This window comes from Mustela erminea, chromosome 7 (genome assembly GCF_009829155.1).
Source record: "Mustela erminea isolate mMusErm1 chromosome 7, mMusErm1.Pri, whole genome shotgun sequence".
Classification (NCBI taxonomy): domain Eukaryota; kingdom Metazoa; phylum Chordata; class Mammalia; order Carnivora; family Mustelidae; genus Mustela; species Mustela erminea.
Window position 1 is genome coordinate 1,019,065 of NC_045620.1, and position 22,381 is coordinate 1,041,445.

The 22,381-nt window shown below is 58.6% G+C and overlaps 1 protein-coding gene across 7 annotated transcripts in view; it reads left to right on the top strand.

The window, feature by feature from the left end:
• Positions 1 to 22,046, top strand: part of DIDO1 (death inducer-obliterator 1) — a 48,822-nt gene extending 26,776 nt beyond the window's left edge. For 6 of the 7 annotated variants that reach the window (XM_032350074.1, XM_032350075.1, XM_032350073.1 and 3 more), the window contains 10 exons: positions 4,680 to 5,136; positions 5,258 to 5,417; positions 6,340 to 6,456; positions 6,587 to 6,691; positions 6,905 to 7,040; positions 7,426 to 7,951; positions 8,372 to 8,525; positions 9,188 to 9,277; positions 10,095 to 10,290; positions 17,548 to 22,046. In XM_032350074.1, the coding sequence (XP_032205965.1) occupies positions 4,680 to 5,136; positions 5,258 to 5,417; positions 6,340 to 6,456; positions 6,587 to 6,691; positions 6,905 to 7,040; positions 7,426 to 7,951; positions 8,372 to 8,525; positions 9,188 to 9,277; positions 10,095 to 10,290; positions 17,548 to 20,600 (4,994 nt within the window). In that variant the 3' untranslated portion in view covers positions 20,601 to 22,046. Of the gene's footprint in view, positions 1 to 4,679; positions 5,137 to 5,257; positions 5,418 to 6,339; positions 6,457 to 6,586; positions 6,692 to 6,904; positions 7,041 to 7,425; positions 7,952 to 8,371; positions 8,526 to 9,187; positions 9,278 to 10,094; positions 13,652 to 17,547 lie in introns of those variants that run through there. The other variant, XM_032350080.1, reaches the window with a different exon arrangement.
• Positions 22,047 to 22,381: the final 335 nt, after the last annotated feature.

Here is a 22,381-nt window from a genome sequence, read left to right on the forward strand (position 1 = left end):
CTTCCGCTCCGACAGCGGGCTGCTCACCGGATCCCAGTCGTGTAGTCGAGAAGAGGGAAGGACCACCTGTTTCCCCGCATGGTCTCGGTCCCATTGTGTCTGCGTGGTTCGCGGGGAAGGACAGTTTGACTGGTTCTTCTGTAGGTTATCCCTCCGGCCTGGCTCGGGCTCCGGGCTCGCTTTCAGAACGCACGGATGGAACTGTTGTACAGTGAGGAAGGAGTCTCGCTTCCAGGTCTAGACTTGGGTTTTTTTGTTTTACAAGTGGAGAGTTCTGTTCCTCTGTCCACTAAGGTGCGAGTCACTCATACACTGAACATCAGGAAGAAAAAAGCCTCGAAAAGCTTTTGTGGAGCCCAAGCCAAGACAGTGTGCCTGGGGGTCTGCATAACGATGAGGCCTGGTCTGAAGAGTGTCAGGGCACAGCTTGGGCATTCTAGTGTGTTAGTTGGGGGATTATACATGGTTTTTGATGCAGAAGCAAATGGTACTTGATTTTGCTGCCAGGAAAAAACTCACTTTAAAAATTTTAAGCAAAGGCACAAAAAGCAGGATGGTTTTCTCTTACTACTGTTGATTTGACTTTAACACCAGGAGAAATCTTGCCGGTCAGAATTGAAGTGGGAAACTTCGTTGTGCACGTGTCACCCTGAACTGAGCGTGGAGCTGCTGTCCCAGCCAGCAGAAAGCGCAGCCCAGTGCACTGGGGACCCAGCGGGAATGGGGGGGGGGGGCACGTGGAGGTGGCTGGCGGTGGGAAGCAGGGGCTGAATTTCGGAGCCAGTGGGGAGGGAACACATGGCGTCTCAGTTGGGGTCTTTGAGGCCTCACCTGCCCCGTGGAATGCACCCATGCTTAAACCCTTGTCACACCAAAAGCTCACTCTTTTTCTGGCTTCTACAGCCAGTTACTCGGCAGTGAGCCCACCTGAGACCAGTGGGACTCTAATCTGGGGATTTTTAGGGTAGACTAGTAATAGTTGGGGCAGGACCAGAGCGCAAACGGTTTAAAGCAACTTGCCGCTACCCTGAGGGTTTCCCACCGGCCCCTGTGAAGGGTCGTCCCTGGAGGTGGGTGTCTGGGGCTGCAGGGCTGTGCCAGCCGGAGCCTCACCTGGGCAGCTGCGACGGCCTCTGGTGGAGACCTGTCCTCCCGGCTCCGCGGAGGCCCACCAGTGCCACCCAGTGGCCAGCGATGCCGCCACGTCACTGCCGCCTGGCACTGTGACAGGGCCCCAGTCTTGGGCTCGTTGGGAAGTTGGCTGGTTAGAGTGTCTGCAGGCAAACCCGCTGTGCTCAGCTAGGCTGCACCCAGAAGAGCTCGTCTCCGTTACGAGTGGCCAGAACCAGCACAGTCTGCTCCATCGGGGGCAATGCCCGACCCATAGGGGCCGCTCTCCTGTAGCTGCTGAGGTCCTGCCTGTCCCAGTGCTGTGGCAAACTGCCCTTCCCCACAAGCAGGCCCAGAGTGTGGGGCTACTGGAAGCTCTGCTGCCAGGGTGACCAGCTTGGACACTCCCTGCGGGCTGCCTTCCACACACACAGCAGCTTCCGGGGGGATTCGGGCCCCTCCTCTCTGCTGACCCAAGAGTCCCACACCGCTTCGGGGCATCAACTGTCCCCTGGAGACATTCTTGTCTGCTTTTTTAGACAAGACTTTTCTAGTTGGTTACACGATTATTCCTTGTCCTATAAATTAATATGTGGTCTAATACGTTAAGTGAATTAAGGTGAAGAATTTTGCGAACTCGATTTCAGCTCTATGCAAAGATACTAGTGTGTCCTCACTGTGCGGACACTGCAGCGCTGTCCGGGGCCGGTCACTGGCCGTAGCCAGTGCAATGCCGGCTTGCAAGGGGACCGAGTGCAGCTGCGTCCATGGCACTTGCCGGATTGGGCTTTCGGCACGTTTGAAATGTTTCCGGGTAGGAGAGGTCATGTCCAGCTTGCTGGTGGAGCCCCTCAGTGTCAGGGTGTTGCACTAATAATTTGCTTACTTGCCTAATTGTACCTGTTGATACACTTCCCAGCGCACAGGTAGGGGATAGCAGAAGTTGGCTGTGACAAGTAACAGCTAGTCTGTAGAACAGCGATGTGATGGCTAAGGAGAGTGTCATGTGCTTTTAAAGATTGGGTTTATTTACCGTTGAACCGTTTGTGGACAAGAGGTCACTTTAATCTCATATGGGGACTGTCCTAAAAATAGTCTTGAGCTGGCTTTTTGCACAGTATGTAGGGAAATGCTGGTTAGACCACTGGCAGTTCTGGCCAGGACACCTTGCAGAAGCACCTTAAGCTGTCATGGACGCAGGTGGTCTGGATGTGACCACCTCTGCTGGGGTTTCTGGACGTGCCCTAGGCCGGCTTTTGAAGTGTGCTCTTAAAGCACCCTTGGCAGAGATGGGCTTTGGGAAGGGCGGGAACCGAACGGTTCTGGGCCTTGCTTTTCCCGGTGGCTGCTCCTTCGTTCACAGCTGCTGGCAGGCGGCTGCCTCCCTCTGCTCGAGGCCTGTGTGCTGTGGGCCTTGCCACCTGGGCCCCTTGTCCGGGCTGTGCCACCCTTCCCTTCCCCTGGCTTCCAGCAAGAAAAGGGACCTCCATCCATTTGATTTAACCCCCAAACCAGCAGTCCCCTGGGCAGAGTGACCTCCTAGCCAATCTGAGCTGGTGAAAGTTGGCTTCTAGGTGTTGGATACAGTACTGTCCACAGCCTATACACTGGATGTGATGAGGTGCTCCAGGGGAAACCTGCTGACCGCCGTCCCTGCCGAGTGCCTGTTGTCTGTTTTGTGAGACGATTCTTGGTCTGTTGTGTGCTTTCTTGCAAGCTCCCGTCCCCAGGGGCACGAGGCCTTTAGAGGTGTGGCCACTGAGGACCGTGGGCATGCGTGGTGGCGAGCAGCGTGATGTGGTGGTGGGGGGCAGCGCAGACCTGCTGACCAGCCCCGGGTTCTGGCAGACGGGCCAGGCCACGCTGAACAGAGTCAGGCATGAGGCCCGAAACTGAGGGCGTTGTGAGCGGAAGGTGTAGGATTTAAAAGAAGTGACGCCTGGTGGCAGAGGACTTGGAACACTGCCCCAGGTGTGGATGGACCCTGTAGTGGTGCTGCTGTTGGCAATGGGCAAACGAGGTGCTGTTTCTCCTGTAAAGTGGGGGAACTTGAGGTGCCGGGGCTCTTAGCTCCCACTGCAGCACTGGCCTCGCCGGCTGCTCGGGGAAGGAGGACCTTGAGAGCAGGGGCTCTGGCTCTCTGCCAAGATGGCCAGGGTCCCATGGCAGCCTCAGGAGCGCGGTTTGTTGGGTCAGGCTTCTCTGTGAGTAGGATCCCCTCTTTTCCCTTGGATTGGGTAACTTTCTCCCTTGTTCATTAGAACAGTGACTGGTGATTGAATGACTTTTTTCCCGGGGTAAAACCAAAGCTGGAATGTGGGACGCTTAAGCCCCTGCTTTGGTGCCAGGAGGCCCCCTGCTGCGCACGAAGTTCAGGAGGAGCCTGTGCCTGGGGGCGGGGAGCGGTTTGTCCCCAGGTCCCTTCGGGGACTTGACTGCTGCCCTAGAGCGCATCCCCATGTGGCGTCCTGGCGTGCGGAGCAGCAGCCATATCTGTGGCCTTGCTGCACGCCCTGTGGCCCTGGCTCCCTGACCCGCTGTGTCCCTGGAGGCCTGGCCGGCCCCAAGACCCAGCAGCCGCAGCACTGGCCCAGAACTGTGTTGGTGCTCACCGGAGACCTTGCTGGTGATGGTCTGGTACGGTGTGGATGTGATCAGTCCTCCGTGTCTTCTCGCTCTCAGTGGAGAGAAAGTGCCAGCCGCGTAGGCTTTTGTGCAGCTTGAGGGGTTTGGCTTTGTAGCTTTCAACTGCAAGCTTGCTTAGACCAGAAGCACTAATTTACTGTCTTGCCCAAAATGAGGTCCGAGCAGAGGGCTTGGGGACGCCAGTCACACGGCCTTCTCTGTTTGCGTGTCAAGTGGCTGACCGTCCCCATGCCGCAAACCCCCGTCCACTTTCCCTCTTTATCCATGTCATTTCCACTTGACTTTGATCCGGAGTGGTAAGCACCTGCGTGCGGTCCCCCTCCCCAGGCCCCGAGAGTGGGCAGAGGGACAGGTGGACGTGTGTTAAAGGGGAATGTGTCTGACCTGTCCTGAGATTTCCTAAATTCACGTTTACAAAAACTTGACACTTGAACTCTTTTTTTTTTTTTTTAAGATTTTATTTATTTATTTGACAGAGATCACAAGTAGACGGAGAGGCAGGCAGAGAGAGAGGGGGAAGCAGGCTCCCTGCTGAGCAGAGAGCCCGATGCGGGGCTCGATCCCAGGTCCCCGGGGTCATGACCTGAGCCAAAGGCAGAGGCCACCCAGGCACCCCGACACTTGAACTCTTAATGCAAGTGATCTTCTGCGTCTTTTTATTAACGCACAGTTTGCCTTTCAGCTTTTATGCTGTGTTCATGATTTAAATTAAGCCTGTGGTAACTAGGGTTTGTTGCTGAAGTGCAAGGTTTAACGTCCTAACACGCAGCAAAGCGTATTTTTCTGAAATCAGGTGCGGTCACGGTCATGCGTATCGTTGGCAGCCCTTCCCTGTACACACTTTCCTGGATTTAAGACTTCGTGGTCTGAGTTGGTCTCCCGTGGCGGCGTGGCCTCGCTAAGTGTGTGTGCGTCTCTTGCAGCCGCGAAGGAAGACAGGCGGGCGGAGGAGAGGACCGTGGCACCCAAGAGAGTGGCTCCTGCGGGCCCCTCGGCAGGCGGCAGACAACCTGCACCCCGAAATCTCCTTCCAAAGAAGTCTCCGCCCTTCGCAAACACAGCAGCAGCCAAAGTGGCCATCAAAAAGTCACCCTCGGGTTTCAAGGGCCCCGGACCCAAGCGGCCCTGGCTCTCAACCACACCCTCCAGCGGCGCTCCCCCTGCCAAGCAGGCAGCCCTGGCACCTGGGGCTGCTGCTTCCAAAAAGCTCCCCAGCTCGGCCACATTGGTGGGGGCCGTCAGGAAGCCAGGGACCGCTTCTGTGCCCTTGGCATCTCAAGCCCCAGGACGCCTGGGAACCTCGAACCCTGCCCTGTCGCAGCCAAATTCGCAAATCCGGCAAAATATCAGACGCTCCTTGAAGGAGATTTTATGGAAAAGGTGGGTGCTTCTCCTTGATTTCTCACTGTTAGAGCAGCGGAGTGCGGTCACATCGTGACTGCCACGCTTCGGGGACCGTGGGGGCACAGTGGCCCATGCGGGCTGTTCTTGTTCCTTCTAGAGTCAACGACAGTGACGACTTAATCATGACAGAAAGTGAAGTTGGGAAGATTGCCCTGCACATTGAGAAGGAGATGTTTAACCTGTTCCAGGTTACCGACAACCGTTACAAGAGCAGATACCGCAGCATCATGTTCAACCTCAAGGACCCCAAAAACCAGGTGTGTGCAGGCAGCCCGGCGCAGGGCCCACCGGCCGGTGGGTTCTCTGGCCACAGCTCGCAGTGTTCCCTGGACACGGCATCTGGAAGCTCTGGTCCTGCCGCACGAGCCACAAGGCCGCCGCCACGCCTTTCCTGGGCTAGGGGTGCAGGTTCACACGCGCGCTCGGGCCATGCCTGGTCTCACCAGCCACTTCTCTTCTCAGCGTGACTGTGAAGTTACGTTCCTACCGTTTCATTGGCTCCCGAGTAACATTCATGGTCTTAGTCTCAAGCGTAGGAGTGTCTCGGGACTTGGGCTTCAGACCGCCTTTTCCATCTTAATGCCATCCCCTCAGCTGAGTGAGCCGGCCGGTCTGGTGCTCCTGAACGCACCCTGTGGTGCTCCCACGTGGGCAGGGGCTGTGCTCAGATGGGGTGGGAGCCGAGTCTTCCTAGCAGCTGTGGGTAGGCAGTGCCCTCCTGCTGCGTTTGAAACGGGAGTTCCTGGGAAAGCATTAGCCACGTGCCCGGCGGGTTCCTCCTGCCGCCCGGGGCTCACATCTTCAGGTCTCCAACAGCTGCTCGACCTGCTACACGTGCTCAGGAGCGGAATCTGACTTCCTGGCCCCCACCGTAACCTTGCAGCAGAAGTGATTTCTTGCTGCCTTTATCCCTAACTACCTTTTTGAGTGGGTTTTGTTCTCTGGGGTCTTTTTAGCAGGGTCAGTGGTGTGTGGTACACAAGTGCAACTAGCCGACTCGCGCCGGTGCTGTCTGGCCCCTGCGGGGCTCAGTCCTGCGCTTCAGGCCTCTGTCCTGCTGCCATCAGGCCTCCGGCAGAGGCTGCTTTTGCTGCTGTGTCTTTCTTGCGGTCTCTCTGGTGTTTTCGAAACCGACACCGAAATGTTTTGAACGAGTGAACGAGACGTGTTCATTTACAGGGACTCTTCCATCGCGTTCTGCGGGAGGAGATCTCTTCGGCCAAACTGGTGAGAATGAAGCCGGAGGAGCTGGCGTCTAAGGAGCTTTCCACGTGGAGGGAGCGGCCGGCCAAGCCCGTGAGTGCTGGGAGGGGCCCGGGGTGCTCGGTGTCAGGCCTCCCTGGGTCCCCAGGGCCTCGGTTGATGGGTGAGGCACGAGGGAGGCCTCCTGAGCGAGCTTTCAGGCTCCGTGTCCTCCTCATGTCAGGTGCTGGAGTCCAGAAATAAGCTGCCCAGCGAGAGTAAGAAGACCGCCGCGAAGCAGGAGTCAGTGCCCGACATGGAGGACTCTCCACCCGTGTCCGACTCGGATGTAAGCCTTGGGGACTTGGGATGGACCAAGAACAGAGTCAGAGTGACCTGCTCCCAGTGTGCTCAGGTCTCCCAGGTTACCGGGCAGGACCCTGAGCTCCTAACGAGCACCACGTGCAGCGGCCCTCCCCTCGCTTTCGGGCCGTTTCTCTGCTGCTGCCCTGGAGACAGAGGGAAGCGTGACCTGCTCAGCTGTCCCCCTCTTCCCCTGCAGGAGCAGCAGGAGTCCGTGAGGGCCGTGCCAGACCAGAGCGCTGCTCCCCTGCTGGATGTCTGCAGCAGCATGCTGAAGGACACCACGGGCCAGCACCGGGCTCACCTGTTCGATCTCAACTGTAAGATCTGCACAGGTGCGTGCCGCCGCGCCTCGCCTCCTTTTGCTCCCGTCGGCGATCCTGCCTGGCTCGTCTTCCCGAAGTGTAGGGAGTTCGCCTCTGCGGTGTTGCTCTCAGGGGCGCTGGGGGGCTCCGCCAGCGAGGCGTCTGTCTGCAGCTCGGGTCATGATCCGGGGACTTGCCGTCGCACCCCGCATCGGGCTCCCTGTGCAGCAGAGGGTCTGCTGCTCTCTGCCGCTGCGGCTCTCCCTTCTGGTGCTCGTCTCTCGCTCGTGCTCGCGCTCTCGGGTGACACCTCACGATGTTGGGCTTTTTTATTCGCACAAGGAGTCATCTGCTCGGGGGCGGCTGTGCTGTTGAATGCGGGATCTCTCAGGAGGGTCTTCCTCACGTTCTCCAGGTCAGGTTCCCTCGTCGGAAGATGAGCCGGCTCCAAAGAAACAGAAGTTGTCAGCTTCCAAGAAGGAGGAGCCGAAGCCCCAGTACGAGCCTCCGCCCTCTGAGCCGGTCCTTGGCTCCGCTAATGAAGCGATGCCAGAAACTCTGCCCGAAAGTGCCTCCGAGCCAGACCTGGATGGCGCCGCTCACACGCACTTGGAGAGGAAGTACTTCCCCGTGCCGCCAGGAGACAGCCGCCCGGAGCCCTCCGCCCTGGAAGGTCCCTCCTGCCCGGCCACCTGTGGGGGCTCAGTGCTCACCACGGTCACGGTGTCTGGCCGAGACCCCAGGACTGCATCCAGCGGATCGTGTACAGTCACGGCCCCTGCGGCAGCCCGCCCCGATGGTGCCCACCCAGCAGAACCCCGACAAGACGTCCTGAAGCCTGCTGTGACCTCAGTGACGGTGCCCAAGTCCATACTAGCGAAGCCGTCCTCGTCCCCTGAGCCCAGATACCTCCTGCCGGTGCCACCGGCCCCACGTGTCAGGTGCGTCCCATACGCGGAGTGGGAGCAAGCTATGAGTTTCATTTCCCGTGGATTAACAGAAGAGGGGCGTGGGGGTGTGCCCATAGTTGAGCTCCCACCCCTTCGGGACACACTTCACTCTGGCAGTTTGCACGGGCATGAGAAGGCCTGGTTTTAGCACGCCTGGCCCTTCCTTTAAGCACACAGGTCTTGAAAACCGAGGTGTGACCCCACGGCCGTTCAGGTCTGTGGCGCGTTCCGTCTACCCTGTCGAGACCAGCACATCTGTGGCGCTGTGCTGAAAGTAGCCAGTTTGGAAAAGCCCAAGCTCAAGCTCGAGGGGGTTCACTGTTGCCCTTACAATTCCGTAAAGTCCATATTTTGGAGATGGTTTGAGCCCAGAAGAAGGATTGATCTGTTTTCTGTGGTTTTGTTTTACAGTCTCTCCGGGTCCAGGTCCCCTCCAGAAGGAGATACAACCCTCTTCTTGTCTCGACTCAGCACCATTTGGAAAGGATTTATTAACATGCAGAGTGTAGCAAAATTTGTCACTAAGGCGTATCCCGTGTCGGGGTGCTGTGACTATCTCAGTGAGGTCAGAACCGAGCGTGAGCGCGCACTCGCTGTCCCACCCCGGGCTGGGGTCAGGTGGGGGCTGCCCTCCCCGCAGAGGGCCCGCAGCGTGAGCCCTGAGGAGGCGCGGCAGAGCCTGCTGTCCTGAGCCAGCAGGGTCAGTCGTTTGCACAGGGGTAGACATTCGCATGAAAACTGTCGCACCGTTTATGACAGAGCTGGGGTTGCTCTCCTCCCCCTTCGGTTCAGCGAGGGCGTGGCGCCCGTGTGTGCGCGTTCCCGGCTGACGGCGTGGCAAGGCGCGTGGGGCTGTCGGGGTCTGGGTGTGTGCAGGCAGCCGCTCTTTGCTTTCCCCGAATCCGTGTGCACAGCACTAGCGTTTACGACCTTAGCGAGCAGAAGCCATGCACTTCTGGATCATGTCTGAGTCCTTGCTGTGCGTCCACGTTCACAACCGATAAACTAGAAATGTTCTGCAGAACGGTCCCCCGTTCAGCAGAAGGCCGTCGGGCTGCGCTCCTGCCGGGGAGGCCCGAATCCCGGGTACGGACCGGGCACCGTGTAGCGCTAGTGTTAGCCGTGTTCAGTGGAGGAGTTGCGGTCTGCTGGAATCTTGGGTAGTTTGGTGCCTTGAAATGACTCCATCCTTTTACTGGCCACTTACCCAAAGTCCGTTTTGTCTAGGACCTGCCGGACACGATTCACATTGGTGGAAGGATCACACCCAGAACAGTTTGGGATTATGTCGGCAAACTCAAATCTTCTGTATCTAAGGTACTTGCCGTAGTCTAGTCTCTGCGCCGTGGAGGAAGGCGTCTGTGTAAATGCGGCTCCTTCTTCCACGTTCATCTTGATGGGTTGGTGCCTGCAACGTCTGCTTATAAGTTGTTAAATACTGCCAGGTAAACGTTTAAAATTCCATCTATAGTGGGATGGTTGTGTGGGTGATCCGGTGGCAGCAGTTGTGTTACAATTTATGTTCATGGGTGTGTGGCTCAAGGTGAGTGGGTGACACAGGCACTGTGTCTTCCCATTGTCCCTGTGACTGAGGGAGCCGGCAGGTGCTGGAAGGGCTGGTCCTAGGAGGCCCTGGCCCTGGGCGAGCTGGGGGCCATGAGCCCCTGAGACGCAGCCACAGCGGAGCGTGCATGCGTGGGTAAGGGCTGCGGTTTTCCTCAGGCATACGAGGGGCTTGGACCCTTGAGTCTCGTTCAGCTTTCCTGTTATGGAGCCGCTCTGGGCTCGTGTGTAGATCCCACAGCCGGGCGATCAGGACCGGCGTCCTCACACTCCGTGCCAGAGGCTGCTCTGGGCTAGCACGGCAGCCGATGACGGGGCTGTCTGGGGAACAGTGGGGCTAGGAGTAGCGGCAGTCTTCCGGAGATTCCCACCAAAACCAAGGTCTGAGTCCAGCAGCCCGATGCCGGAGTCTCCGTCATCCCGGCGTGCTGGACAGCAGGACTGGGGGGGCGGGCTGAGAAGTGCTCGTCTCTCATTCCGGCAGCCTTTGAGGTTTCGATGGAAGAGGGGAGCGGTGCCTTCCCCACGAAGCCGCAGGCCAACGCGCGCTCGTCCTGTGTTTGTGCTGCAGGAGCTGTGTCTCATCCGCTTCCACCCGGCGACTGAGGAGGAGGAGGTGGCCTATATCTCTCTCTACTCCTATTTTAGCAGCCGTGGCCGCTTCGGCGTTGTAGCTAATAACAGCAGGCACGTCAAGGACCTCTACCTGATCCCACTGAGTGCCAAGGACCCTGTTCCGTCCAAGCTCTTGCCCTTCGAGGGCCCAGGTAAGCGCCAACTCTGAGGGGTGACTCGGCACACCTGACCCCCCACAACCCTTTCTTCCAACACCATGTCCTGCCAGACTTGCCATGCGCAGATCTGCCGCCTCGCCCAAGCCGGGGCTTTCTAGCCGCAGGAGCAAGGCATGTGGATGGAGTTGCATCTAGCTGTAGAACTCAGCTTCTGGGACACCAGAGAGTGGCCCTAGAAATACCCTTACCGTTGGCATGAATTGTCTTAGAAGAGGGGACAGGAAGAGGGGAAAACCCACAGCGTCCAGCCAGCCAGTCACGGCCTCGGGTCAGTGGAGGCCGGAAAAGGGCCAGAGAGGAAGGTCATCCTCACAGTGGGCTTGGGGGGTCACCTGTGCTTGCCATGGAGCTCGGGGCTGAGCCTTCACCAGGCCGGAGAGACAGGAAAGCTAGCCCATGTGTTTTCATTCTTTAGAACGTGGTGGTTTCAGAAGATCACTTACAGATTAGCTCTTTAACAAAAACAAAGCCCTCAGGCTTGTTGAGGGGTTGAGGGTGACTCCGGGAGGACATGGTCTGTGGGAGGCCAACTCCTATTGAGCCCCCGGAGAGGTCCACATGGCTGAGTTGCGCAGTGGGTCGAAGATGCCGCGTTGAAGTGCCTCCTCGGCCACGAAGTCCCCAGAGGATGGAGCCCACAGGAGAGACGCCGCGTCTGACACATGGTGAACGCTCTCGGAGAGCTTGGGTCTAGAGCCACGGCTGGACCCTAGGCCCTTGGTGGCACTGCGTAGACCTGGCACCTCTGGGTCCCTGTCACCGGTCCCGGCAAGCATTCCTGCCGCAGCCACATGCCGTACTTCCTGCGCCTGAGCTGTAGCTTGGCCTAGGAGGGCTGTGGGGCAGGAGCGCGCCCCCCCCCCCCCCCCGCAGGCACGTCCCAGGTCCTGACCGGGGCACATTCACGCTTGAGCTGTGCTCGGCTGGTACCTGTGCACCACAGGTGGGCCCGCCATGGTAAGGGCTGGGGCCCGCAGTCTGGGTCAGCTGCTGGCACGCTGTGCGTTGAGTTACCTTCGTGCCGGATACACTTAAAAGCCAAAGACTCGAGGGGGTCTCTCGCCAGCCCTCGCGGTGAAGAGGCGCCCCTAGTGGGTGGCAGAAGGCCCTCCTTGGAGGTTCTCGGTGAGCAGCCCTGGGAAGTGTGCGGGCCACTCCCTAGATGACCGTCCTGAGGCCTGAGGTTGAAGATGAAGAAGCTGGCCTCTTGGGCCCTGGAGGAGCCTCTAGTCGGTCACCAGCATAGAAGCTCATGTGCACGATGTAGCGTAAGCGTAAGCATAGGGTCCCCTGGTGACAGTTGCGGGTGACTCTCGCAGCCTCCCTAGAGCCGGGCTAGGGCTTGTCCTGCTATCTCGGCAGCAGGGTCCGCAGTGGGTGAGCTGCCCGGGGAGCAGGGTGGAGGCCGGTGTGGAGGCCCCGCCTGGACAGGGCTGCCAGGAGCTGGGCTTGGTGCGGAGGCAGGTGCAGGCTCCCCGCAGTGGACAGGTGAGGAGCCCGTCCAGCGGAGCCACGGTGGGGGCAGCCCAGCCAGCAGAGGGTCGGGGGTTGCATGGGATGCCTCCAGGGTGACATGTGGGGCGGGGAGGCACCTGCCTGGTCTGTGGAGCATGATGGGCTCTGGGTACCCGGACGCGCTCAGTGACGGCCACCTGCACTCCTGAAGCTCCCACGCCACCTGAAGGGGCACCCGGACGACCACAGACTTCTGTCCGCAGTAAATACAAGACCGGGCGGGGGGGCCTGCGAAACAGTGATGAGTGAGATTCTGCGCATAAGCTTTTAAAGACTTTTTCTAGTCTAAGGGGTTTCTAAATCTAACCCCATTTAGCATATATTTTTTTTGTTTTCCTGATACCGTTATTACCATTAGTCCCTGTGTGTATCTTACACAGTTTCCCAGCCAAACAGCCTGGAGCCCCGGCCAGGTTCTCGGCCTGACCTGCTTCACATATCCACAGCGTGACTTGGTGCTCTCTGGGTCCAAGTGTTCGTGTGTCCTGGTTTCGTGGTGTGTGTGTGTGTGTGTGCGCGTGTAGGAAGGCTGGGCATGGGCATGTTTCTCCCGTCATGGAGGTCCCTGTCCTCACGCAGCTGGTCTCTGCCTGGCATCCCTTGAAAGCACAGGCCTGGTCCGGGATGGGGGTGGCGTCCCTCAGCAGAGCGGCCAGTGGACTGGAGCAGGCGCCGACCAGCGAGCACCGCCCACAGCCTGGCGGGGGCACCTCTGACTCCCCCCACAGCCCCTTCTCCCAGGGATGGCCCGTGCTACCCACAGCTGGCTCACCCAGTAATCGGTTGTGCCCAGGTCCGCACCTCCCCTGTCTGTCCCGCTCCATATTTGTGCACACGCAGGGAGCACAGGCCTCAGTGGACACGGGGCTCTGGCTCCGGCGAGCGTCCCAACTGGGTGGGTGGCCTGCTGTGTAGGCAGGTTGAGGTTAGGGTGGAGGTGGCGAGCGTGTTGCAGCAGGGCACGCCCGGCCCTCCCCGAAGCTCCGCTGGCGGAGGGTCCCTCCATCCCTAGAGACAAACTGCAGGGACCCTCACCTCCTGGACTCGGGCCTCGTAGATGTCCACGTGGGATTCTCCCCCAAACTCCTGCTCTCCATGCTTGAGAAGCAGGACACAGGAGGGGCCTAACCTGGGGACTCCCATGTGCACCTGCCCCTCGGCCAGTGCCGCGTCCTTCCCCAACGTCACGCTTCCGACGGTAAACACAGAGCGTGTGTCCACACGTGGCCACTCCTCGGCCCACACACCAGGTGTCCACACAGCGTGTCAGAACAACCCAGAGCACGCTCCGCTTCTCTAAGGACATTTCTGTCCATGCGTATACATAGCATCTGTCCACTAGAAATACCAGGCTGTCTTGTTCTGTCACACAAGTCATTCTTAATAACCGGACGGCCCAGTTTCAGAAGACACCTGGAAAGCCCTGACGGTGGACGTTCATCTTACCGTCCCGTCACCCCGACAGGCCTGAACCACGGGACTCGGGAGTGCACAGGCCCCGGCCCCGAGCGCCTGTTGATGGCGTTGGGCTTCTAGGAGCGTGTGCCGGGGGGCTGGGGGCCAGGAGCTTAGTGCAGAGGGCCGGTTTCCTGGAAGCCTGGAAACCCACGGTGCCGTCTTCTCCATTCCCGTCTACCTGCTTTCTAAACTAGCTGGAAACGTCTGTGAGGTGCATTGTCCTCAGGTAAGCGCCCCTCAGTCTTCTTGCGCGCGTGTGAAAGAATCCGGGGCTGTGCACACGTCCTCACGGTCGAGCACGGCATTGAATTCAATGTACAGCTCTTTCTCCTTCAAAGTCAATAAAAGTATTTCCTGGAAACCGGTCACTGTTTGTTTGAATTTGAACTGGTAGCTTCAGTACCTGTCCCAGGCCCGCAGGGGTGGAGGGCGGAGGTCTCCATCCTCCTGGTGTGAGCCGGCACCACCCGCTCGGGGCGCGCGGCCCGGACGAAGACGCACAGCCTTCCCCTTTGACCCGAAACGTGTGCTGAGCCCAGTGGCTCTTTCCGGGTCTTAGGGATTCAAAATTGGAAAGAGAAGGGGGCGTGCGTGTGTGTGCGTGTGTGTGTCGTGGTCGTGGTGGAGGGCCGGGGAGGTGTATGGTGTCTCCCGTGTATTTGCCACGTCTCTTCCTAGGCAAGTCCTGCAGAATTAGGGTCTAACTCCCACACACTCTCTATTGGGCAGGAGTGAGAAGTTTGTTCTGATGGATTCAGACTAGAAGAGTTTTCATTTTAAAAAAAGTAGAGTACCCGATAGCTTTGGGGGTAAGGAGTCCGCTTGCGGGTGGTTTCAAGCAGTTTTGTCCCGTGCTGTGTCGGGCTGGAGGTATGTGGGGGCAGTCCAGGGCTGTATTTCCCGCCCCTTCACCTTTCCCCGTTGCTCAGCACGCAGGAACCCCAGCCCTGGTCTGCGTCTCGTGTCGGCAAGTCCGTAGACACATGACTGTGCAGATGACCCCATCCCCGGTCCCTGGGTCTGCCCACTTTCTCTGTACGGGTCTGATTCTAGCCGTGGCCGCTGAGGCTAAAGAATACCTCTACCACAGAGAAAATTCAGGAATGCCTCCATGCAGCTAAGGAGGCCAGTGTGGCACGGGCAGTGCCCCCTGAAGACATTCTTGCTCTGGCATTTTGGAGCAGGTGGGTGCAGAGACCGTTGTTCCCAGTGACCGCTCCTCTGGAAATGGAGGACGGTCCGCTCCGCTCAGCCCGTGTGGCAACCTCCCACCTAGTAGCTTGTTTCCGTCGGCTCTAGGAATCACAAACCTAACCACCCTCAAAAGGGCAGTGGGTAAGTAAGCATCTCTGCTTCTAGTAATGGACAAAGGGAGGAATTTTGCAAAAGCAGAGAAGCAGCTCCGTGCCCTGGGCTGGAGCCTTGGTCCCCACACTGCAGCCAGTGTGGTCGCCGCCGCCACCACTGCAGCTTCTCGGACACCCTCTCCTCTCCAGGGGAGCACTGGGTAGCGGGCAGGCCTGCAGAGGGCCCTGGCTGCGAGGGGGCGTTCTGGAGGAGAGCCAGATCTCTACTGCCTCCCCAGGCGCAGGCACCCAGTTGTCCTTGCCACAGTCCCCCTACCTGCCGCCTGCCCTGTGGCAGTAGAGGGCATGGTCAAGTCTGGGGGACACCCTCAGCTCAGTAAAGATGGATCCTAAGGCCCAAGACAGATGAGTGAATTCTGTGTGTTTCACGGATGTCCGTTACTGCCAACGTGCTAGTTACTCTCCCGATAGTCGCGCACTCAAGTCCGTTGATAAGATCGACTGCTTCAAAACACACGTGCATTTTGTGACCACCCAGTCCGAATTTTAAATACTTGGCAAAATTCAGAGCTAACACCGATATGAGTCGGAGCTTCTCACAGATTGCTTACGGGTCACTTAGAGATTTGTGCAGAGGAGGTAGTCCAGGGTTGAAAGCTACTTAGTTAGCTGCCTGTGTCCGGGACAGCTCACTGTTCTCAAAACAAATGTAAATGCTGAGTAATTTAAGCACCATCTTGGCTGTGATGAATAGGACAGCCAAGGTTGGAATCTACAGAGCGTGGCCGAGGTTAGGGTGTAGCGGTGGTTTTCTCCAGCCAGCAGTGAGACCGTCGGGGGTTTGGGATGGAAGGGCACACTGCACCAGAACCGCACGCCAGGTCTTCCTGGGTTTAACACAATGACTTCCCTGTCACGCACAGCTCACTGACCTGAGACCTGACCCTAAGCCACGAGCCCTGACGGTGTGTCCGGAGGTGGCATGGCCCTCTGCCCTGAATGTGGTCTTGGGGACTCCCCCCACCCCCCACCCCGCCGCCCCGCTCCCACCCACCCACCCACCCACGCGGCTGAGCACATTCCTTCACTTTGGCTCAGACGTCAGGTTCTTTCGGGAGAGCCAGGCTTCCGGAGCTGCCGCCGTCTAGTGCAGCTGGCAGGTCCAGAAGGGCCGTGAGAGCCATTTTAGCAACTGATGATACCCAAAACGACCTGAGTAAGCAATGCAGCGCTCCGTAAATGGCTGTTACAGTAAAAGAGATGCCATTCTGAGTTAAACTATCGCTAACTCGTGTTAATTAGGAAACAAACATGATAGATGACCCCTCAAGTCTGCGGGGCAGAAACGTTTGGGTAGGACCCTCGGGGTGGGCTGCCTGGCCTTCCTGTGTCTACTCCCTCCTGCGCCAGCCTCTTCCTTTCCTGGGTACACGGCTTTTTACTGGGGACGGGGGCAGGGAGAGGACGTTCTGGAAGCGGGGTCTCTAATGAAGGTGGTGTTCAGGTCCTGGTGTTAGGAGTGGGTCTTCCACGGGCATCTCCCCTCTGACAGCCGTGAAGCAGGAGGCCCTTCCCACGTGGGAGGGAGGGTAGCACCGTGCTCTGTGCACAGAGGCTGTCTCCCCAGCTCAGACCTGACTTGGCTTCTCAGGGGCTGGGTGGGCTGTCTACCACCCCGTGTGCTCCGTGTGTCAACCCAGCTCTACTGGAATTTGGGAAGATTAGTAGACATTTTAGAATTACATAATGGTGTCCAAAAACAACTATTTGAAGTCACCTGTGATCATCTTTAAAACCAGAAAGAACGGGAAGACAGTACTGAGTTTCAGTAAGTGAAAGTTGGCGCATGCAGCAAAGACAGGTGTGTGCCACGGAGCCTTGACTTACCAGTGAGTGATACAATTTGACTTTAAGTATCTTTCACTATTGACAAATTTTTGTGTATCCTTTCTCCCTAAAATTACTCTTTTGTGACTTGGGTGGTTTTGTTCCTCTTTTGGTATTCTGGATTTATGAGTGTGGGGTAGAGAATCATCATTGAAATACTGACATTCCTGGAAAGATGTGCAATTTAGAATGGAATAATGTTTTTTTTACTTAAGAAATGAGTATGTTTAAGAGCTGTCCTGTGCCCAGAAACCGCAGTGTCTTCCGCGTGGCCTCTTGTCCCCTGCTGGTTTTCTGAACACTCTGGGCTGCTGGTCTCAGTGCCGGCCTGTGCTTGCAAAGACCGTGAGCGTCTGGTTAAGTTCATGTTAATGGAGCGTCTTTCTAAACCCAGAAGAACGTTTACTTTAGCCATTTCAGTCAGCCCGGTCCTTCCCATTCACCGGAACCTGGACACTAGCAGCTGCCGAACTTCCCTAATGGCGTGTGCAGAGGTTAGCGTTGTGACCATGCTGGAGGCCTGGCCCTCTGCTTCGAACCTACGGCTTCGTTTACGTGGCGCAAATCCCCAGTTAAGATGGGACGGGCTGTTTGTTGCCTTTCTGATGTGTTAGCAAGAGGCAAATAAAAGAATACAGCTACGATTTTGTGGCAAGTCCTCCCTGTACGTCTGTGCCTTCCGCCCTGGGGCTTAGCAGATGTTGACGGACGGTTGCATGATGGCCTTCCCCATGCCCTCCGTCACGCTGTCGCTTCGAGTTTGTATCTGAGGTTTGGATCTGTAGCATAAGTTCTGACAGTCGGGGTGAGTTTACCCCAGGAGCTAGGCCCTGGGCTCTGTGGTTGTGCTGCGGGGGTCGGGCCGCCGGGTCAGTGTGGGCCTGGACTCACGATCTTTGGCAGTAAGCACTTCTGCTCTTCCAACCCTTGATTTTACTTTGCCAGTGAGCCCCTTCCTCCTGCCTGTTGAGACACGCCCACTACCGCTGCCCGTGGGATTTGCCCCTGAAGAGCAAAGGCTGAAGTTAGATTCTAAAATGTGCACAACCGTTTTGTTTTTCAGGTCTTGAGTCGCCGCGTCCCAACATAATCCTTGGGTTAGTAATCTGCCAGAGAATAAAGCGTCCTTCGGGTGCAGGAGAATTAGATAAAGTGGAGGAGAAGCGGACCCGCCCTCAGACCCAGGAAGAGACGGAGGTTTCGGTGTATCCCAAAGTGTCCGTGGCCCCACAGTCCGAGAGGAAGCCCCCCAGGTTCCAGGTGGGCTCCGGGGACATGGCTGTCAGCACCACACCCCCGGGCACTCCTCCACCGCCGCCCCCGCCGCCGGAGCCTCCTGCCGCGTCTGCTTCGTCATCCGTGTTGAAAATACTGTCCTCGCTCAAACCGGGAGCCCCGAGCACCGTGCCCACAGGGCCCGCCGCGGCGGCTCTTCCGACGGCCGCTCCTTCCGCCAATTCCTCCACCTCCAAAACAGCCTCACCTCTGGAGCACATCCTGCAGACGCTGTTTGGGAAGAAGAAGTCTTTCGACCCCCCTGCCAGAGAGCCTGCGGAGTCGGCCCCGGCCTCCCACCCAGACCCCAAAGCCAAGGCCGACGGCGGGCTGCCCGCGGCGCCTCTGCTGGATCCGATCGTGCAGCAGTTCGGCCAGCTCTCCAAAGACAGAGCCCTGGAGGACGAGGAAGATGACCGACCCTACGACCCCGAAGAGGAGTACGGTCCTGAGAGAGCCTTCGGCGCTCAGCTCGAGCGAGGGAGGCGCCCCGACGCGGAGAAGGCCCCCGAGACCGCCGAGCGGGAGGAGGTGGCCTACGACCCGGAGGACGAGACCATTTTAGAAGAAGCCACAGTGGCCATCGACGACCTGCCCAACCGGATGTGTGTGGACGGGAAGGGCGGCGCGGTGGACCGGCCCGCTGAGCCCGCGGCCCCCGGGGCGGCCCCCTCCCTGGTAGAGCAGCAGCAGATGATTGAGGAGCTGAACAAGCAGATCGAGGAGCAGAAGCGGCAGGTGGCTGAGCAGGAGGCGGCGCTGCGGCAGCAGAGGGCTGCCGTGGGCGCCTCCATGGCGCACTTCTCCGTGGCCGACGCACTCATGTCGCCGCCCCCAAAGGCCTCCCTGCCTCAGGCCGAGCTGTTCCTGCAGGAGCAGCAGACCACGGGCCGCCCGGCCGCGCTCCCCGGTGCCCCTCCCGCGGCAGGCCCCGGCGGCGACCCGCGGCCGAGTCGGGACCCGCGGCAGGCCCGGCGGCTGGCCGCGGAGCACTGCGAGAGCGAAGCCGGCGCCAGGCCCCCCGCAGCCCGGGAGGACGGTGCGGAGGCCGCCTTGCCCGCCAAGCCAGATGGCCCCAAGCACGAGCCCTCCGCGAGCCCGGTCGTGCTGCCTGCAGAGGGCGGCCCTCCCTCGGCCGGCTCGGGCAGCGCGCCCAGACCTGCCCGCAGGGTGCTGCTGCCCACGCCCCCCAGCTCCGCCTTCCAGCCTGGCTTCCCTCTGCAGAGCGACGCGCAGAGTTTCCCCTCTCCGGGAGCGAGGGACCCTTTCTCGGCTCCAGTGTGTACCGCTCAGGAAAAGTATGAGGATCCGAGAAACGCTCAGTTTGCTGAAAAAGGTGACCCCCCTGCGGTTGAAGCCGAAGGAGACGGAGAGCCACCGTGCAGACCCGGTGAGGGGGCCGCCACGTTCCCCTCAGCTGGACAGAGAGGAGGGGCCCCTCTGCCCCCATCTCAGGGCCAGCGTGAGCCAGCGTCACGCACGTTTGGGACATCGGGGCTTCATGGCCCCAGTTTCCCAGGACCAAGGGGGCCAGCCCCTCCGTTTTCTGAAGAGAATATTGTTTCTAATAGCGATGGGCCGCGAGGGCCTCCCCCGGCCAGATTCGGGGCCCAAAAGGGGCCCATCCCTTCCTTGTTCTCAGGGCCACATGGGCCTCCTCCCTATGGGGACAGCAGGGGTCCCTCCCCTTCCCACCTTGGGGGGCCCAGAGGATCAGCACCACCCCAATTTGAGGAGCGAAAGGACCCCCACGGGGAGAAAAGAGAATTCCAGGACAGCCCGTACGACGAGCCGGCCGGCCCTGTCCCTCAGTTCGAAGGAGCAGAACAATCCCAGTTTGTGGGAGGCCGAGGCGCGGCGCCATTCCAGTTTGGAGGCCAGAGAAGGCCTCTGCTGTCACAGTTTAAAGGACCCCGAGGGGGTCCTCCTCCCTCTCAGTTTGGCGGTCAGAGAGGGCCGCCCCCCGGCCACTTTGTGGGCCCGAGGGGGCCGCATCCCAATCAGTTTGAAGGACCCAGAGGCCAAGCGCCAAATTTCATGCCAGGACCCAGGGGGGTTCAGCCTCAGCCATTCGAGGAGCAGAGGGTGAGCTCACCCCCGAGGTTTGCCAACCCCCGCGCGCCCGCACCCCTCCCGTTTGGCGGACCGAGGGGGTCTGTGCCCTTTCCCGAGAAGAGCGAGCCCACGCCCCCCCGCTTCCACTTCCAGGGCCCGCCGGCGCCGGGGCTGAAGGCAGCCCCCCGGCCGCTGCTGGAGCTGCCCAGTCACCCGCCGCCACACAGGCCCGAGCGCTGGGACGAGGCGCCCGCGCAGGGCCCTGAGCCCGAGTTCCGAGAGGCCAAGGGCCACGACTACAGGAGCCCGGCCTTCGAAGGGCGGTCGAGGGAGCGGTTCGAAGCGGGGCCCAAAGAAAAGCCTCTGGATGAGCCCGAAGCCGTGCCCGAGAGCCGGCCCGGCAGGGCCCTGGACGAGCGCCGGCGAGAGCGAGGGCGGCGCTGGAGCCGGGAGCGGGACTGGGAGCGGGGCCACGAGCGGGGCCGGCACCGCGACAAGGACGCCGGCCGCGAGTGGGACCGGAGTCGGGAGCGCGGCGCAGACAGGGACCGCGGGCGGGACCCGGAGCGGGCGTCCGAGTGGGGCCGGAGCCGCGAGCGCAGCCGGAACCGGGAGCGGGAGCGCCGGCGGGAGCGGGAGCGGGAGCGGTCTCGCAGCAGGGAGCGCGGCCGGGACCGGACCCGCGAGCACGGCCGGGAGCGCAAGGACCGCAGCCAGAGCAAGGAGGGCTCCCGGGACCCCAAAGCGGACGCCCCGCGGGCCGCCACCCCCGCGGGGCAGAACTAGCGGCCGGCGGCGGCTGCTCGGCCGGGGCTCCCCGCAGCCGCCCTGCAGGAGAGCCGGCGCGGGCGCTGTGGTGGGCTACGGACTTAGACGCAGAATAGAGTCTCCTGGACTTGGGAAGTGACTGTGATTTTGTGTACAGTGGTTTCTTACAAGAGTTCACATCTTTACAACTCAGATGCTTTTTAAGAACTCGGTATTTCCATTTAAAATTACTGGAATGGGAATGTGTCTACAGAAGCATATTGCTTTTTCAGATTATAAAGTTATCTTTTCCAATAACTTAATTATAGTAAATTTTAAGGGAATTTCCGTGGACCTTAGAGCCATACCCGTACTGAGATCTGCTCTGTATCTGTTTCTAAAAGCTGCTGTCACAGGCCGGCTCGCACCGAAGCCCAGCGAGGCCTTCTGCTCCTCCCTGGGGTGTGCGGAAAGACAGAGCTTTACAAATGCGTTTTTCTTTTGTCACAAGGAAATTTGAATTACAAATTTCAACCAGGAAACAAACCATTTCTTAGTTTTGCTGGTTTTGTAGATCACCTTATACATTTTTTTTCTCAAAGACAGGATTAAAAGCAACATCTGTCCAAGTAGAAAGTGTTGCATTTTTTAAATAGCAATTTATTGAAAAAGGTTTAACCTTTACCAGCCTAAAAAAAGTGAGAAAAGAAGCCAATTAAGTGTTCTTTAAAACGGGGGTGGGGGTGGGGGTTGACTTTGATTTGCATAATCAGGAGCATTTTTGTTTGTGTGGCGACATCCCCACAGTCCTTCCTGTGGCCCAGGGAAAGTGCGCCCGCCCCAGGCTGCTACCCTGTCCGTGATGCATTGTAAAGTCTGTCGTTGAAAGTGGGACGGTATTTGTGTGAAGTCTGAGGCGGAGGACGGTGACGTGATGTCGCGCGACGGCGGCAGAGAAGCCGCTCCTTGTCGTACACCGTCCGGTCCTTCCGAAGGGGGAAGCAGAGAAACCCTCGCTAATTTATTGGACTGTACAAATAAAAACACTTTGATAATTTTTTTATATTTTCATAAACTTACTTTTGCAAGTGTAAAATTAGAGAATTTCATTCATTCTTTGGAGTCTCCTCCATTGTACATCACTACGGATTTTTCACTTTCTAGCACAAACGTTCAAACGATAACGAACACGGAGAACTTGGTGACTCGTGTGGCCGGTTCCGGACCCCGGGTCAGTACGTTAGATTGCATTGAAGCGGCGTCAAGCTCCAACATCTATACGATGTGAAGGGTTTTTTACATGTAAAACAAATTTTTCTAATTTAAATACACAAATGTAAAAATCAAGTGTGTTTCTTTAGGTTTACTTGATAGAAATTTCTGTAAATTGTATTTTATATTGCAAAGTATGATATCACTGTACAGTAAAACATGCAGCTCCATAGGTTTTGTTACTCGAGGTAGAATAAACGTCTGCAGAAGGTTTTCTGTCCCTTGTGTGCGCTCACTCTTCCCCGCCGGGACTTTGGGGCTAGACCGGTACGGGGGACACGACCATGTGTCCTCAGGCAGCAGGCCACCTCTGGCCTTGAGCTGGGTGACCCTGCAGCTCTGTCTGCTCAGCATGTGGCTGGACATGCCCAGTGCTGCTCAGGGAGCACGCGGCGAGGTGGCGTGTGTGGCGGTGGCGGGGCCAGCAGGCTGACGAGGACCCTTCAGGGCTCCGGGAACCTGCCCGCAGCCGCGGCTGGAGCAGAGGGGCAGGCAGCAAGTCACGCTTCCCGTAGCTGCCCTCAGTCCGGTGACGCCTTGCCTGAACT